Here is a 17,079-nt window from a genome sequence, read left to right as displayed (position 1 = left end):
TACCTGAACCACCAGAAAAAAAACATGAACCACGTAAGAAAATCGTTGGTAGAGTGAAACTGTAAATTGTTCGAGACCTTAACGAATAATACAAAAAATAAAAAATAAATAAATAAAAATTAGGCTTAACCATTACGAGTGTGACCACCAAGGCTTTCCCATACCAACAATCACATGTGCGGAGGCAGCCACGCCCCTCCCAGGCCCCTCCCCGCCAACCTGTGAGTCAGAGGGGGCGGAGGTCCAGCCTACCTGTCAGTGCATGGCGTGAAGACCCGTCACCTCCCACCAGCAGCCGCACACACTGACACTAGATCGCTTCCTCTCCGTGCCGTGAGGGGTCTTGAGCATGATCTTGATATCACAGGTGACTTGAGATTTCTCTCCTGGCAGCTCCTGTGAAAGAAAACAAAACACACAGATGGTGTTTTACCCGGGGCAAGATATCATTGCCTACATCTTTCACGCCACATGCTCTCCAAGAACTCTTTCACTGCCTCAGTTTCTCGTCCATTCGTCTCTCCACTCAGCCCCAGCAGCAACACCACCCACTCCCTTTCCAGCAGTCCTCTCTTTCATTACATGTCCTATCTCACTCAGAAACACGCCATACACGACTCCATGAACAGACACATACTACAAAAAACACTCTAGTAGGTACAGTACACACTTCCCTGGTTTTCGAGGGATCTACGCAGACAACATCGCAAGAAACAAAGACTCTACAGACGCGCGCAGACATACCTCCAACACAACAGATAATTGGACCGCCTACAAAAATCACCAAAAAATATTTGCCAAAAACAAAAGTAGCGTAACGCAAACACATAGCAACTTATAATTACCTCGCTGACAACATAAACAAATAAAAAATAAAATTTAAATTCTTTAAGGCGCGCAAACATGACACTAACACGATTACATCACTGAAAGACAACAACAACACATTAGTAACCAGCCCACAACACAAGGCACAAATACTCAACTCACAGCTCCAATCGGTGTAGGCTACACACAAGAACACAACCTGACACCATTCATGCCAACCCCCCGCTAGCTCCCCTTGACATTACGACTAACGGAGTACAGAAATTACACACTTGTGAGACCAACACTTGAATACTGCTCCACGGTGTGGGATCCTTACAGACACAGAAACATTAATTGATTGGCTAGATCGAACAAATCATTACCAAGGCGACCTATTAGGTTCATTACAAACAATTACACTCGAACGCCTGGCATTGCAACACGGATCAAGCAACAGATAAACATGGAACCTCTTCACATACGCAGACAAGCACACAGACTTACACATATGTACAAGATCACAAACACTCACATTGACATTGACCCACATTATATGGCCACATACATACTTACACAACGCAAACAGTCAACGTACTGGTAACACACACATTCATAAATACCAAACATATCGCACTAAAACACTGACGCATACATGCAAGCACTCATGTAGTGCGGCGACTAGCCTGATGGGCGAGCCTCCCATAACTTCCTCTGCGAGTGGGGTACCTCCTTGGCCGACTGATTAAGGAGTGGCTCTCGCTGGTCGCGGGTTCGATCCCTGGCGCCGGCAAAACCTTTCCTTGTCTGGATTAATTTCTCGTGTGTTTCGTTACACGCAGAGGTCGTGTTGGAGTACAGTAAAGAGGAAATTCTGGCGTGTCAGGAAGAGTTTGAGTGGCTGGTAGGGTGAAAGGGAATTAAGAGTTTGAGTGGCTGGCACGGTAACAGGGAGAGTTTGAGTGGCGGGCAGGGTGACAGGGAAGGTTTTGAGTGTCTCAGAGGATGACAGGGTAGAGCCGGAGAGGCTGCATGGCAGGGTGGCCGGGAAAAGTATGGGTGACAGGGATTCAAGAGCATGAGTGGCTGGCAGAGTGACAGGGAAGAGTTTGCTGTATACCCTCAGGGTGACCGGGAAGAGAATGGCTGGCTGACAGGGTGGAAAGAAAAAAATGGTGGTGGAACTGGACAGGTAAAAGGGTACGGTAGAGGATGCATGGGGTGGATGGGGGAATGAATTTAAGGGAATGCATGGGGGAAGGAAAAGACTGAAGTGCTGAAGGGTGGCAGGAAAGAGATAATTATATTCGCTGGCAGAGTGACAGGGAAGATTTCAATGCTTGGGAAGGTGGCGGGAAAGCTGGCATGGTGAAAAGGAAATATATTAGACGTTGGCAGGGTGACAGGGAAGAGTTTAAATAGCTGGCAGGTTGACAGGGAAGAGTTTAAATAGCTGGCAGGTTGACAGGGAAGAGTTTGAGTGCTGGAAGTGTGCTAGGGAAGAGTTAGGCTGAAAACCCCACAAAGAAATAACAAAAAACTTTAGGAGAGCCGTTGAAAAGGCAGATTTCAGCCCTCCATAGTCAGCCACTGAGCCGAGCCTTGGCAGATTTGTTTGAAAGGCGCCAGGTGGAAGGCTGTCACATTCCTCCATCCTCCTCCTTGGGGCGACGTAACGGTGAGATAAATACATTAAATAGTGAAAAGCAGAGTGTGTGAGGAAGCCGAGGAGAGGAGCAAGAGGAGGAGAAGGACCTACGAAGCGATATATAAGAAGAAGACTTATTACGGTGACCTTCGAACAGCACCTACGACTGGCTCGGTAGAGGACTCGGAAGGTAAAGACTCAAGAAATCAAAGTGTTCAGTTGAGTTCAAATAGTGTTAAGCTGTTACAGTGTTGAATGTTTAATTTTAATGGATTCCTCTTGACGAAGGTGCAATGGGGCCCTCTTCTTTTGACCTGTTCCGCTTTGTATCGCTTCTTAGGAGGACTCGGAAGGTAAAGACTCAAGAAATTACAGTGTTCAGTTGAGTTCAAATAGTGTTAAGCTGTTACAGTGTTGAATGTTTAGTTTTAATGGATTCCTCTTGACGAAGGTGCAGTGGGGCCTTCTTTTGCCCTGTCCCGCTTTGTATCGCTTCTTAGGTCCTCCTCAACACTTCTATACTTACTTATGTTTACTTACTTCACAACACAAACTTAGTTACTTCACAGTGGACTCTTACAGTGAGTAGTGGGGGGATTCTGGAGCTGCCCTGTGTAGGCCACCCGGCCTCTTGCAGTTCCCTATGTTCTTATGTTCTTATTTTCCACAATATCTTTACACCACAGCACACAACACTCGGTAATCACAATGAATAACAAGCGAAGGTGTTACTGTGACGACTGCTGACAATGGACTAATGCATAGCAGCACCAGTTGCCAGCAGGTCGTGGACTGTGTTCTTGCCCAATCCCATCTCAAAAGCCCCCCAAAAGCTGCGGTGATGGAAAGCAGATGTTTTTACACCCAAGGTGTTCATGCAGCAGTAGGTTTACCCGCCCAATTGGGTGGGTAAACCGTGGACCTGGCAACCCTGAGCAGCACACGTACAACAGCTATACGTGGTGGGAGCTTCCCATCACTTTGTGGAATTTTCCATTTGTGACGCAGCATGTCAGCATCAACCCGGTAGCTGCGAGGACCATGATTTCTTAAAGGTCCCTCTAAGCTAGAATAATGAGAAAAAATAATCACTCACGCAAACCATTTCATAATATATATCAACGCATTTGTGATCAGTTTATGCATCATCTATTTTGGGGGGTTTATATCATGGCAAAATTTGGCCTGTCGCTGCTACACGGTAAAGCCATAAATTTGGCCCGTCGCTGCTACCGTGTTAAAAAAACTTGGATTTTTTATTTTCGGATAAAAGATTCTCAACCCGTAGATCATTTCACATATTTACAACACACGTAAGAGAATATTTCCTGGTACCATAAAACAGGGTAAGTTTGGACGTTTTAAAAGTCTTTTCATGAATAACTTTAACCCTTTCCATCCATGATGCAGACGTCGGCGTCACAATATGGAAAGGGTCAAGAGGAAATGGAAGAGGATTAATCCTCTTCTAAACCTCTCAGTTCTCTAAATTCCTCTTAATCCTCTTCCATTACCTGTTCTTGCGAGAACAGGCTTTTCAAACTTTCTGGGATAAACTTAAAATATCAATTTTTTTTTGTCTCATGTTTAGAGTAGGTCTCATAAAAAGGAACTGCATGTCCTAAACCTGTGGATGTCAAAGGATCACTGTTTCTTGTCTTCAGTCAAAATTATATTTGAAGTAGGCACATGGAAAATGAATAAGTAGTATGCAACATAGCAAAAACACTTGGCTTTATTGGATTTTCAACCACATTATGTATGGCATTTTGATTTTATTGAAATTTCAGTCATCATCTGGCATCATGGATGGCCCCAACCTTCAAATCAGAGATTGCACCACTGTGGCCTATGACTACCTCCAGACCAGGTCAGATAAGAACTCTGTAGCACTCCAAAAACAGCTACAGAATCTATCATCAGTCACTGATCTGGAGATCTTTGAGGCCACTTCTTCAGAGACCCTAGAACTGTACCTGTGCCTGGGGAAGTTCCTCACCCCATGTGAGGCAAGGTCCACTGTGGCAGGGAAAGTGTTGGCCCTCCTCACACACATCTCGGTGTCTCCAGCTGTCAGGGTGGCACTCAGGTAAGACACCCACAGCTCTTCTATTTTAATCAGCTGAATGTGGCATTTTCCTCAAATTCCATTTCCCTGTGTTTCTTGCCATCAAAACTCAACTTTCCATCCTCCATTGTGACTGCCAGGTGACTGAATCATGTGATGGCAAGAAGGGGTTGACAGAGATGCCTTGATCTACACTGACCCCTTTTGGGAAGTAGGTCTGGGCTGTATGTGGATGTATGTCACCTGCTCAAGAATGGATCAATTTGACCAGTTCATTCATGTGGAATTTTGGGCTCTCCACTTTTGCTGATGTAATATTACATTGGAATTTGTATTTTATGTATTATCATTATTATTGTTTTATTTATGTTTTTAATATAAAAAGCTTAGGGTCACACCTAAGCAGTAAAGTATGTCCAGTAAATACTGTCCTGGAAAGACTTGGAAGACCAGTTAATTTCCAAGTCTTTTGGTACTTGCCAGCAATGCCTTCATCTTGGTTAGGATTCTGTAAAAGACTCCACACAGCCTTGACAGTTCAATTATCAAGGCACTTATTTTTGATTCCCTCTGTATTTTCTACATCAATAAACACTGAAGAATAAATGCCTGCAGTCTGCTTCTGCTGTAAAAAAAAATGGAGGTGATGGAGCTTGCAGGTTAAGACTTCTGAAATGTGAAAATTCCTTGTATTGATAATATAGTAAAACCTCTATTTAATGAACTTTTAATTCTCAAACATCAGACTTATTAAAACTTCTAAACTTGAGCATCTTATATATGAACTTATTTGATATCTATTTTTTTCATTTCATTATTGATAAAACTATATTGATGAAACTTGACAGTTAGCTTGATTTTTGTTTTATAAATGAAAACCACAGCAACAGATATCGTTTGTCTTTATTTGCTACAGTTCCTTGGACCATCAGATACAACTAAATCTGGAATGTAATAAATTGGAGTTCCTGACTTTGTTTGTTGAGCGGAGGGTTTACTGTGTTTAGGAGTGTGTTCCACTTTTTCCTTGTCTCTTAACTGTACAGCTGTTACTGCTTGTAGTGTTACAGTCTGTGGACATTTTTATGGTTCAATAAATATTAGTGATTGGTGGCTTTTTTCCAGGGATGAAATCAAACTAGTTCCTGTACTGAGCAACTTTTTAGTGAGCTCCAAACTCTCCAGAGACAATCTGCTCAAGACTCTCAATCTTCTAAATGATATCTCCTGTAGACTCAAGGTGGGAAATGTTTTTTATCTGAAGTTGAGATAAGTATACCATTCATAGATACTGTACATACTCATGTAAGCATTGTAAATTGGATGGCTTAGGATGCTGTATGATTCATTGCTACCCCCTTCCCTATAGTATCTAGACTCCATTATCATATAGAACAGCATTTTTCACTTAAAACATGCAATACAAGCACTATAAACTGTTAAGAACAGTTTCTGCTGAAAACAATGCAGAGATATTTGCTTTTGATTTTTAAAATTTACTTATTCAGAATATCCTTGATTATGCAAACCGGTAAATGGTAAAGCACTGAACAGGGAAGGTCAGCCGTACTCTGTACCTAGTAGTTTTCTTTACAGGTTGTCCATCTTGAAGGATGGCTCATGGATGTGGTCCCATACCTGGCCACCACTGTAACAGAAGGAAACATGGGAGATGAGTCCTTGCTGCTGGCTCTCCAAGTCCTGGGGAATCTGTGTCGCTCCAGCCCTGTGGTGGTGGACTGCCTGTACCACCTTCCCAACAACAAGGTAATGCATAGGAAACCCTGGGCTGCTGCCTGCACCAGTCTACATGCTCGTGGCTGTGTTGCTACACAGGCAATTCGTGTTACAGTAGTCTCTCCATATGCACGTTTTTTTATGCATGGTTTTGGTTATGCACATCACAGCATTAAAAAAATGTTGAATATAAAATTATCAGAAATATAAATATTTTATTAGATAAATAATATATTAAGCATTAATAATTTATATTATTATTATTTATTTTGGGGCTTATACGTATATTATAGAATAGCTTAGGATCTCTTTCACACTTTGTCAACAATGTTCTTTTCATGTTTCTTCATCTGTCATCCTCACATAATTATTTCTTGCTGTAGTGTAGATAAAGAACCGGGTGGAAAGATGCAATTAAAACATTTCCCAAAGCAGGATGTAAAACTCTTTATATATATAGCACAGAGAGAGGGGGGAGGGGGGATGCAAAATGCTGGGAAAGGCCATTATCCTGCAGAGAACTAGTAATGTCTGATAACAATGGATGTACCAGAAAAAAGTAAGAAACATTGTGGCCCAGAATACTTTTTAGAGTTCATATGGCATGCTCCTTCTTTCCTCAGCTGCTGCTTGAAACACTGTCCCTCATGAAGAATGCTACAATGTACATTAGACTTCTGGCTGCCGAGATGATGTTCTTCATAGACCCCGCCATGAATATTGCTGATATTTTAAATGTGAGTACATTGTCTGTATTGTACATCCACCATTTAGAAGCATATACGGTGTGTGTAATTTATAAGAGTATGTATATGCAGACGTTTTAAGGATGTAATTTATCAGGAAAAGGATGGAAGGAGGGCGACGTATCTCTTACGTCTCCGACGCTCAAATGTCTGAGAGCGGCTGACATATCTCTTATGTCTCTGATGCTTTAGGGGTTAATGCTGGTAGATTAAGTTCTTTTGATCTTTCCTTTACAGGCAGTCCTCGAGTTATGACAAGGTTCAGAACTGACATGCTGGTTGTAAGTCGAATTGGTCTTAAGTCTAAATTTACATTTAAAATATAAAATAAAATATTATTCAAATGCTCCGTTGCAGATAGATTGGCGTTCTTGTACCTCTTACCCTATCCCCTAACCTGCCTCTGTCCTCATGAGTTTGGTTAACCCTTTAGCCACTGCGTTACCTAACATTACGAAAATGACCTACACAAGATTGTTTATGTAACATATCCACAAAACTAAGGTTACCTAAACAAACAGGCTGCACTTATTTGTTAAGTGGAAGCATTTGACTACTTCCCTTACTCTTTCTTTTTTACCACCTATAAAGTTGACACCATTCAGAGTTATCCTCACTTAGGAACATTCACCTATACATATTATTTAATTGCTTCTTTACAAATTTCAATTGTACCCCATGGAGTGCAATTTTTTTAAATAGCCATTTGAGTTTTCTTATGTAGTTATGATTGCTCTAGCATTTGTGATTTTAAGACTCGTATTTCTTTGCACAGGATGAAATATTGGATATGACTTTCACTGTTGCCATTGAGGGTGTTGAAGAGAACAAAGCGTCATGGGTCCAACTTGCTGCTGATGTGTTTGAAGAGTTGACGCGACTACCCTCCTTACAAACTGTTTTGAGAGAGTAAGTAGTGTTGATTTTAGTTTCTATTGATCACCTGTGACCCTGTTCCCTCCAGGAACTACCTTCAGAAGAGCAAGAGCAGAGTTTCCAATTCTCCCCATTCCAACACTCCCTCTTTGTAACATTTACCAAATAAAGTTTTTGTAATATATAATATGTCTACTATGTATTTCAAGGCCTGCAACATATAGTTTTATTGCAATAGCATCTGAACTAGGTTGCTGATTGACATGGCATTAAAACACATTGTGTTTCAAACACCGACATAATTAGGAAAAATATAACCAAGTATCTACTCTGCTTCATTAGTGTAGTTGTCTTAGACACATGCCATCAAAATCTGATCGAAAGGCGAGTCATCAAAAAGGCAAATGGCAACTGGGGCACTGGGAGCGGACTGAGGTGTGTCTGCCATGACGTATGGCCGTGACATGTAGTCTTGCCACGCTCCCCAATCATTGACTACTATTATAAATAATGTAAAACGTGTACTGAAATATATTGCTGTGTGATGGAGTTTAAGGATACTGAACCGTGCTTGTGCAGGAATGAATTCATATAATAGTGACAGTAGCTTTACTTTTCAGCCACACACCCCTTATTAACTTCAATAGAAATATCATTGCCTGTGCCTGTGTCACTCCTCTGAATCCTTAGCATTCAGTCTTGTTCCCCACAAGCTAAGGATGCTACTTCCACCCTCCCTGAACAAGCCTCCACCATCACCTTTCCCTCATCTGCTCTCCTTATCATTTTCTCATTCATGATCTAGTTTTTTACAGAATGACAGGTTGACGGATGAGATCCAGATCCTCAGGAATACGACTGGAGGAGCAGTAAGGCTTCTTTCTTGACACATTGTGGGCACCATGTAATTTTTCTGTCATAAAATTGAAAGGTTCAAAAATCTAATATTTTCAGATACAAAAATTATGCAACATACCTGCAGTTGCTTTTGGGATGCATGACACCTGACATTCCTGAGCTCCTGAACGAGGCACTGATGGGCTTTGTGCATCACCTGGTGAAGTTCAATCATCAAGACATCAGATCACTCCATGACACCATATTTTCAAAGTAAGTATAGTGGTTTGGTATGGGTGAGGCAGCGAAAGGAGTGGAGTGTGGAGTGGTGGAATGGGTGAAGTGTGGTGCATTGAGATGGTTTGGACATGTGATGAGAGTGGGGGAGAATGAATTCGTGAAGAGAGTGTATGAGGGAAGGATTGAGGGAGGGGGTGTTGGGAAGACCACCTGTGAAGTGGATCAGTAGGCTGAGTGAGTATTGGAGTGAGAGAGTTGCAAGTAGCAGGATTGAATGTGCTGAGAGGGAGTGCCAGAGTTCACTTCATAGCATTTCTCTAAATTTTTTGTGAGGTGTCGATTTTTTATCTGCAAGCTAGTAATGCTGCATAAAAGATTAATAGTATTCATTATTTCTAGAGTGGTGCAGTGGATCCAGTCCCAGAAATGTGGACAGGTAGCAATTCAAGTGATGAGAGAGTTGTTGGCTGCATCTGGTATGAACGCTCTTTCACAATCCAGTATGGACAGTTTGGTGACAGCCATTAAGGTGGGTTGAGTTGTTTTCCTGCGCAATATATTAAATGTATTATTTTTTAAATACCCCAAGAGCGGACTCCTTTTTCGGCCCTCGTTTCAAGAAGTCTCTTGATACCTCTTCGAACTGTCCTATCCATTCTTATGCCCATGACTCTACTCTGCATTACTCAACTTCTTTTGATAGAAGGCCAACCTATCAGGAACTATATGATTCCAGGCTGAAGGCGGCAGAACGCTTAACCTCAGACCTTACTATCATTTCCGATTGGGGCAAGAAGAACCTGGTGTCCTTCAATGCCTCAAAAACTCAATTTCTTCACCTATCAACTCGACACAACCTTCCAAACTTCTATCCCCTGTTCTTCAACAACACTCAGCTGTCACCTTCTCCTTCACTAAACATCCTCAGTCTATCCTTAACTCAAAATCTCAACTGGAAACTCCATATCTCCTCTCTCACTAAATCAGCTTCCTCGAGGCTGGGCGTTCTGTATCGTCTCCGCCAATTCTTCTCTCCTGCACAGTTGCTGTCCATATACAGGGGCCTTGTCTGCCCTTGTATGGAGCATGCTCGCATGTGTGGGGGGCTCCACTCACACAGCTCTCTTGGACAGAGTGGAGTCAAAGGCTCTTCATCTCATCAACTCTCCTCCTCATACTGACAGTCTTCTTCCTCTTAAATTCCTCCGCCATGTTGCCTCTTTCTATCTTCTGTCGATATTTTCATGCTGACTGCTCTTCTGAACTTGCTAACTGCATGCCTCCCCCCCACTCCTGCGGCCCCGCTGCACTCGACTTTCTACTCTAGATCATCCCTATACTGTCCAAACCCCTTATGCAAGAGTTAACCAGCATCTTCACTACTTCACCCCTTACACTGGTAAACTCTGGAACAGTCTTCCTTCGTCTATATTTCCTCCTGCCTATGACTTGACCTCTTTCAAGAAGAGTGTATCAAGACACCTCTCCACCCGAAATTGACCTCGCTTTTGGCCACTCTTTACTTTTGTCTGTTGTAGGAGCAGCAAGTAGCGTTTTTTTTTCTTCGTTTTTTTTTTTTCTCCACTTTTTGTTGCCCTTGAGCTGTCTCCTTTGTTGTAAAAAAAATAAAAGTAAAACTTGCATGCATTACTAATAGGCTGGTGATGACCATTAGGCCCCATCAAGAAAGTATGCAGGTGCTACTGGCTGGGGGGAGAAATAAAGGGGGCGAGTGGACGAGTAGTGGAGAGAGTTGGTAGGTGAGTGATTGAGTGTCACGAGGAGTGCCAGAACAGGGAAAGTTGGAGATGCTTCTGTGCGACCCCCTTGAGGGAACAGGGCACTAAATTACCACCGTTGTTAGTATCAGGGAAATATTTTGAAATATACTGTTTCTCCAGTTTCTCCAATATTATGACTTTAAAGTGACTTTTATGATCAGTGACTCCTTATGGAATGTTGACACATTTTTCTCTTACAGAATTCTCTATCATGTGAAGAATCTGAGGTAAGCCTCACCGAGTTGCAGCACATTAGTATCGTCTTGGGCTTGGTAGAACATGTCTCTTCCACCAGTGAACCTCTTCAGGTCAAGTTTGCATTAAAACTTGAACCCAGCATATTTTCTAATATATTGAAAACAATATTATTGCTTAATTCTCACCATACTGCTGGTCAAGATCTTGTATCTGGTGACAAGCTGACAACCAACCCTATGTCGGATTCTGGCTACGATGCTGAAAGTGCCAGGTTAGTCTGTTCTATAAAATTCCTTTTCCTAATATTTTGTAGCTTAATGTACAGTAAGCTCTATATAACAAATTAGTTAGGGAGGATGCCAAATCATTAAAACTTGAAGCATTAATAGGTACAGGCAACCCCTGCTATTCAACAGAGTTGTGTTCAAAAGAAACTGTTCTAATAGTGTCATATAATGAACCTATTTTTCTCATAGAATTATACAGACATAGGGGGTCAGGGTCCTGACCACTCCCTCAACTCCCAAAAAAATGAATTAAGAGGAAAAAATGTCATTATTGTTAAATGCTTCCGGGGTTTTCCTGACAACTGCTTTGTCATGGCTGGCTGCTTCACTTGGGGCAAGTTTGTGTGGACATAGTTTGCTGAATGGTTCAGTTAACACGACCAACTTGGCCAAAATTATCATAACCCCTAAACGGTGGCAATGTTCTGACATTTTCCAAAAAAATTGCTCACTTTCCATTATTAATTCCATGGTTCTGCCCAAGTCTAAGCTTTAAATTTACAGTAAAACCTCACCATTTGCGCGGCCTTAATTTGCGGCCATCATCCCACCATTTGCGCAGGTGATCTTGCCATTTGCACCCCCGTCATTTTTTTTTATTTATTTATTTATTTATTTATTTATTTTTTGCTGGTAGGGAGGTTATGGGCCATGACTGTCCATATGTATTTTTCCCCATAGGTTATTAAGTTTGCCATTTGCACACCTTCAGACCGCCGATTTGTGCATAAATGGTAAAGTTTTACTGTACTGTATTTGAATGTTTTGAATATGAATTCTTTATCTGCATCAGTTCCATGTAAAATATAACACTATTGTAATTCTCTTTTTTGTTAATATTACATCCTACAGACATGGAGCACCAGCCTACCAAGAAGCTTCTGCAGCCTTCAGGTACGACCTCAAGTCAAGCCAGAAAATAACTTTGTCAAAAACCGTCATCAATATTGTGGCAGTCACCAAATATCTTGGGTCAATCAAGCCTGAACACATGGCGGAGTACAAGAAGGTACGTGTATTTTTGTGGTGATTTTTCCTGTAGAGGTGATAGGCAAGTAGAATGACATTTATTTTTCTGGTCTTATTTAACATTCCCATTCTAAGTCTTGTACTGCCTAAAGTCTACTACAGTACCCTCCTGAGTTTTGTGCTATCTGAGTTTCGCGATCCTCAAGTTTCGCCCATAGTCTTAAATTCTCACCATCCTGACATTTGCACATTATCGGCCCGAGTTTCTCGCTGTTTTGAAATCTACAGGTCATGTCTACCTACTGTCAGTGTCATGCGTGCTGCTTTAAAAGGCGGTGTCACACTGGCCGTTTTCCTCCAACTATTGGGGCTACAAAATTTGGTCAGTGTTTTTGATAGTGTATGTAAAAGGAGAAAGCAGAAAGTAAATGTCAACAAAAGTAAAGTGAGGTTGTTGATTTTATATGCCCATATAGAGTGGGAATTGAATGTGAAAAAGAATGCAAAATTATTTTGAATGGTGAAGAAATGGAGGAGGTCAATGAGTTTAAGTACCTTGGACCAGTTATGTGTAAGCATGATGGTATGGAGGGAGAGATAAGAGAAAGGGCATTGCAAGGAAGAAGGGTGGTAGGGTCTTTGGGACGAATCATGAATAGCAGAAGTGTGAGCATGGAGGTAAAGAGGGATTTGAGAAATACAATAATAGTATCAACTCTCACATATGCAAGTGAAACATGGGCCTGGAATGAAAGTCAGAGGTCTAAAGTGCAGGCAGTGGAAATGTGTTATTTGAGGAGTGCTTGTGGTGTGAGTAGAATGGATGAAATGAGTAATGAAAGTGTGTATGAGTGTTTTGGAATGTGTCACAGGGGTTAAGGGAAGAAGTGTGGAGTGGTGGAAGAAGTGAAGCGACAGCCTTTAACCCCTTCACTACGGTCGAGCCAAAACAGCGCCCCGCGCCGTATCTGAGATCGCTGTGCGCACCAAATTTCAAATGACGCTATTGAATGTAACAAGTTTTCAGCCATAATCATCATGTATTATATATGAAAACATGCAGAATTAAATGGTGCACATAAAGAAATATAAATTAATTGATAATTTTGAGATGTAAGCATATATATAGAGATAAAATAACTCGTAAATTGGCAAAAGTGAGCCAGAACGCAGTATGCGCGTCCTCGGATATGGTACGGGGCATGCAAGGACGCGGTATACACTTCCTCATGTTGAAGGGGTTAAGGTGGTTTGGTCACATGGAGTGAATGGAGGAGAGTAAGATGACCAGGAGGGTGTATGTGAGTGAGATAGAGGGAGGGAATGTTAGAGGACGACCTCCAGTGAAATGGAGAGATAGGGTGCAGGAGTACGTTAGGGAGAGGGGTAAAAGATCTTTGAGAAACTTTGAGGAGGCAAGGAGGGAGTGTCTGGATAGAGAAAGATGGAAACTTCTGCCGTGGCAGTTCGTGGGAGCTCCTAGGAGCAGGCGTCGATGAAATGATGATGATGATGATATTGGGGCTATGGGCAACTGCGGATAAGGGGTTTGGACAGTATAGGGATGAGCATGAGTAGAAAGACGTATGTAGCGGGGCCGCGGGAGTGGGGGGAGGCATGCAGTTAGCAAGTTTAGAAGAGCAGTCAGCATGAAAATATCGACAGAAGATAGAAAGAGATGCAACATGGCGGCGGAATTTAAGAGGTAGAAGACTGTTAGTAAGAGGAGGAGAGCAGATGAGCAGATCCTGTTGCAGTGCTTGAGGGATGGAGGGGGGGAGGGAGGAGGAGGAAGAGGAGAGGGAGAAACAGAAACTCTGCCAGAATGCTGAAAGAAATTGCACTTGAAGTCGGAGAAAAAAAATTACTTATTGATCAATTACAAATTAAGAAACTTGAAAGTATCATCAGGTATAGACAAAAGACAACCATTAGAACTGACAGAAGCTGTAAATCAAAAGAAAGATGTCAGAGTTCAACATAAGGAGCAGTGCTTAATGGGCTTTTTTGTTTTCATATGTTTTTGCCCTTGAGCTGCTTCCTCTACTGTAAAAGAGAAAAATAATAATAATAATAATAATGAAAAGGAGCAAAGTTTTCATTTTAGGTTCTAGTGTAAAAACAGATAAGATGGGGCTTAAGTGCATCAATGGTTCAAGTGTGTTTTGATTATTTAATGTTTTCTGAGCCATAGTACATATAACTTCATATGCAATAAGAAACTGAAAAGTTTTGTATAATGGTAACTAATACGTGTCCTTTTTCCCTTCCAGATGATGGGAATGCCGGCAGTAATGAGCCACATAATGTGGGCTGTGCATTCAGGACTAACAGAGTATGTCACCAGAGCACTGACTCTTGTTTCAAATGGCAGCCTCTCTAAAGAATGGTAAGACTTGTTGTATTTCATATATTATTATTGTATATAGTCCTTCTCATTATGAACAATTAGCTCATGTTTTCAATGAATACTACTAACTAAACATTGCTCCTTAATAAATTCTGGAAATGTGGACACTTTGTGAGGGAAGTAATAGGAACAAGTATCAAAAGAAATAAGAGCATGTTAGCTATGTATAAAAGTTGTTACAAGAAAGTAAATATATCTAGAGATTTGATTACAGAAGACTGAAAATTTTTCAGGAATATGGAAAAGTAATAGCATGCTGGAGCATATGCTTAATCCATCATTAAAGTTGCTGGCAATTAGTTCCACATCCCTAGAAAAAGTTGCATCACAGTTCCACATCCCTAGAAAAAGTTGCATCACAGTTCCACATCCCTAGAAAAAGTTGCATCACAACCAGTTCCACATCCCTGGAAAAAGTTGTCAGCTACGGTACATCCGTGGCGGCAGCTCACACCACAGCTTGGTTTTGCACCATCTAGCATGACTATTACATGACATGTTTTGTAACATAAGTTTTACTATTGTGTTCAGTGAGCCAGGACACTTCATACAATATGATTAAATGAAAATCATCATCAGCTCTGCTTTTCCCATTTCTTAAGTACCTTCTATGAAAACAGTCCCATCATTTAAGGGTTGTATAAATTTAAAATTGGAGGAGACTTGAGCAGACGATGTTACTGCAATGGATTCCTCTGATGGAACCCCTAGAAATAAATCATTGAAGTATATATGTGTATAGTGCATATATGTATTTGTACAATATAATGCCTTTCATGGATGAATTCTGGAGCAGCCTTACTCTGGTTCTGTATCCTCCTTCCTATCACTTAATCTCTTGCAAAAGGGAAGTATCAGGGCACTTTTCCAACCAAATATGATGATCCTATTAGTATTTTATGTATTATTTTGTTAGAAAACTTACAGTGGGCATGTTTTTTTTATATAATTTTTTCCTTGGTGTGTCTTTTTTGCCATACAAGATTTTCATGAACTTAAAAAGAGTTTTGGTTGCAGTCTGGATGCCCTTGTTGTAGCAGCCACAGAAGAGAGCCCTTCAAAGGTCAATGAGTCTCTGCATGGTTCTCACACAATGCTGTTTGGCTTGCAGAAGCATGTTTCAACTTTTTCAACAGACATTGAGGAAAAAGTGGACACAATTATAGACCGCCTTGGGGGCAGAATTCGAAACATGGAGGTAAGGAGTTCATACTTGTTTGCAAATTGATTCTTTATTATTAACTTCTCTCTTTCTATCTATCTATATCTCCAACGCTCTGCTCCCTCACGAAAACTTCCCTCCACAGGGTGGCCGTGGCAGAAGTGTCTCCATCTCTCCCTGTTCTGGCACTCCCTCTCAGCACACTCAATCCTGCTACTTCCAACTCTCTTGCTCCAATACTTCCTCACCATATTGATCCACCTCACAGGTGGGCTTCCCCTGACACCCCCTCCCTCAATCCTTCCCTCATACACTTTCTTCGCAAATTCATTCTCCTTCTTTCTCATCAAGTGCCCAAACCATCTCAGCACACCACGCTTCACCCGTTCAACCACTTCATAATCCACTCCCTTCGCTGTCACACCCATACCAAACCTCTCATACACGTTTTCATTATGTTCTCCATCCCATCCTGAAACACCACATGCACCTCCTATATAATTCATTTCCACTGCACGTACTCTCGATTGCTGTGCTGCATTCCATGTTCATGTCTCTGACACATATGACAGAGTTGGCAGGATAATACTGATCCTTATGACTCTCTTTACCTCCAAGCTCACACTTCCTTTCATAACTCTCCAATGCACCTACTACCTGTCTGCCCTTCACTGCTCTTTCCCTCACCTCACTTTTCATACATCCTTGCTTCCATAAAACTGTCCCTAAATATTTAAACTCAGTCACCTCCTCCATTATCTCTTCCCTGAGCCTTATCCTTCACTTCATTGTGTTCTCTGCTCTAACTTTGTACAGCTTTGCAAAATCATTTGTCGGCTCTCTTGCCTTCTTAAATACCATAACCTTACTCTTTCCAGCAATCACTTTCAGCTTTCTCCTCTTGCATGCCTTGAAATTCGGCGCACGCGGTGATCCTGGATACGGCGCGGGGCACTGTTTTGGCCCAGCCGTGGTGAAGGGGTTAAAACACAGAACTGCCATCACCTTTTATCTAACATGAATTTGTAAAAATTGTTTGTTCTTGATATGATTGTTCAGAACTATACCCTTGATGCAATTTGTAACATTTTTCAGATGTTTTTTTTCACTAAAATATCTTCCTAATGAACTTTTGTCATGTGTAAAGTAACCTAATCTACTGAAACAGATTCCTCAGTAATACATTGAGAAAACTTTGGAACAGCCTTCATTCATCAGTGTTTCCCTTTTCCTGTGACTTAATTCATTAGGAGATGAACTTGATTAGTAAGAATTATGTCTCCTATTTTACTTTTTTAGCAGTCTTGGATCAA

General features: G+C 41.4%; 2 protein-coding genes across 3 annotated transcripts in view; one reads left to right on the top strand and one right to left on the bottom strand.

Moving 5' to 3' along the window:
- LOC126980494 (inositol polyphosphate-4-phosphatase type I A-like) overlaps positions 1-312 on the bottom strand; it is a 99,629-nt gene extending 99,317 nt beyond the window's left edge. Inside the window, exon 1 of the mRNA XM_050830460.1 lies at positions 253-312. The gene's annotated coding sequence lies outside the window, so the exon portion shown is untranslated. The remainder of the gene's footprint in view (positions 1-252) is intronic.
- Positions 313-2,396: 2,084 nt separating this feature from the next.
- LOC126980491 (restin homolog) overlaps positions 2,397-17,079 on the top strand; it is a 21,985-nt gene continuing 7,302 nt past the window's right edge. The window contains exons 1-12 of one of the 2 annotated variants that reach the window (XM_050830448.1): positions 2,397-2,645; positions 4,246-4,544; positions 5,649-5,763; positions 6,120-6,290; positions 6,884-6,997; positions 7,782-7,915; positions 8,837-8,992; positions 9,359-9,488; positions 10,941-11,209; positions 12,078-12,234; positions 14,468-14,583; positions 15,622-15,802. In XM_050830448.1, the coding sequence (XP_050686405.1) occupies positions 4,261-4,544; positions 5,649-5,763; positions 6,120-6,290; positions 6,884-6,997; positions 7,782-7,915; positions 8,837-8,992; positions 9,359-9,488; positions 10,941-11,209; positions 12,078-12,234; positions 14,468-14,583; positions 15,622-15,802 (1,827 nt within the window). In that variant the 5' untranslated portion in view covers positions 2,397-2,645; positions 4,246-4,260. The remainder of the gene's footprint in view (positions 2,646-4,245; positions 4,545-5,648; positions 5,764-6,119; positions 6,291-6,883; positions 6,998-7,781; positions 7,916-8,836; positions 8,993-9,358; positions 9,489-10,940; positions 11,210-12,077; positions 12,235-14,467; positions 14,584-15,621; positions 15,803-17,079) is intronic. The other variant, XM_050830449.1, reaches the window with a different exon arrangement.

This window comes from Eriocheir sinensis, chromosome 44, assembly GCF_024679095.1.
Source record: "Eriocheir sinensis breed Jianghai 21 chromosome 44, ASM2467909v1, whole genome shotgun sequence".
In the NCBI taxonomy this organism is placed as follows: domain Eukaryota; kingdom Metazoa; phylum Arthropoda; class Malacostraca; order Decapoda; family Varunidae; genus Eriocheir; species Eriocheir sinensis.
Note: the sequence above shows the minus strand (reverse complement) of the source record. Positions and strands in the feature narration are given on the sequence as shown.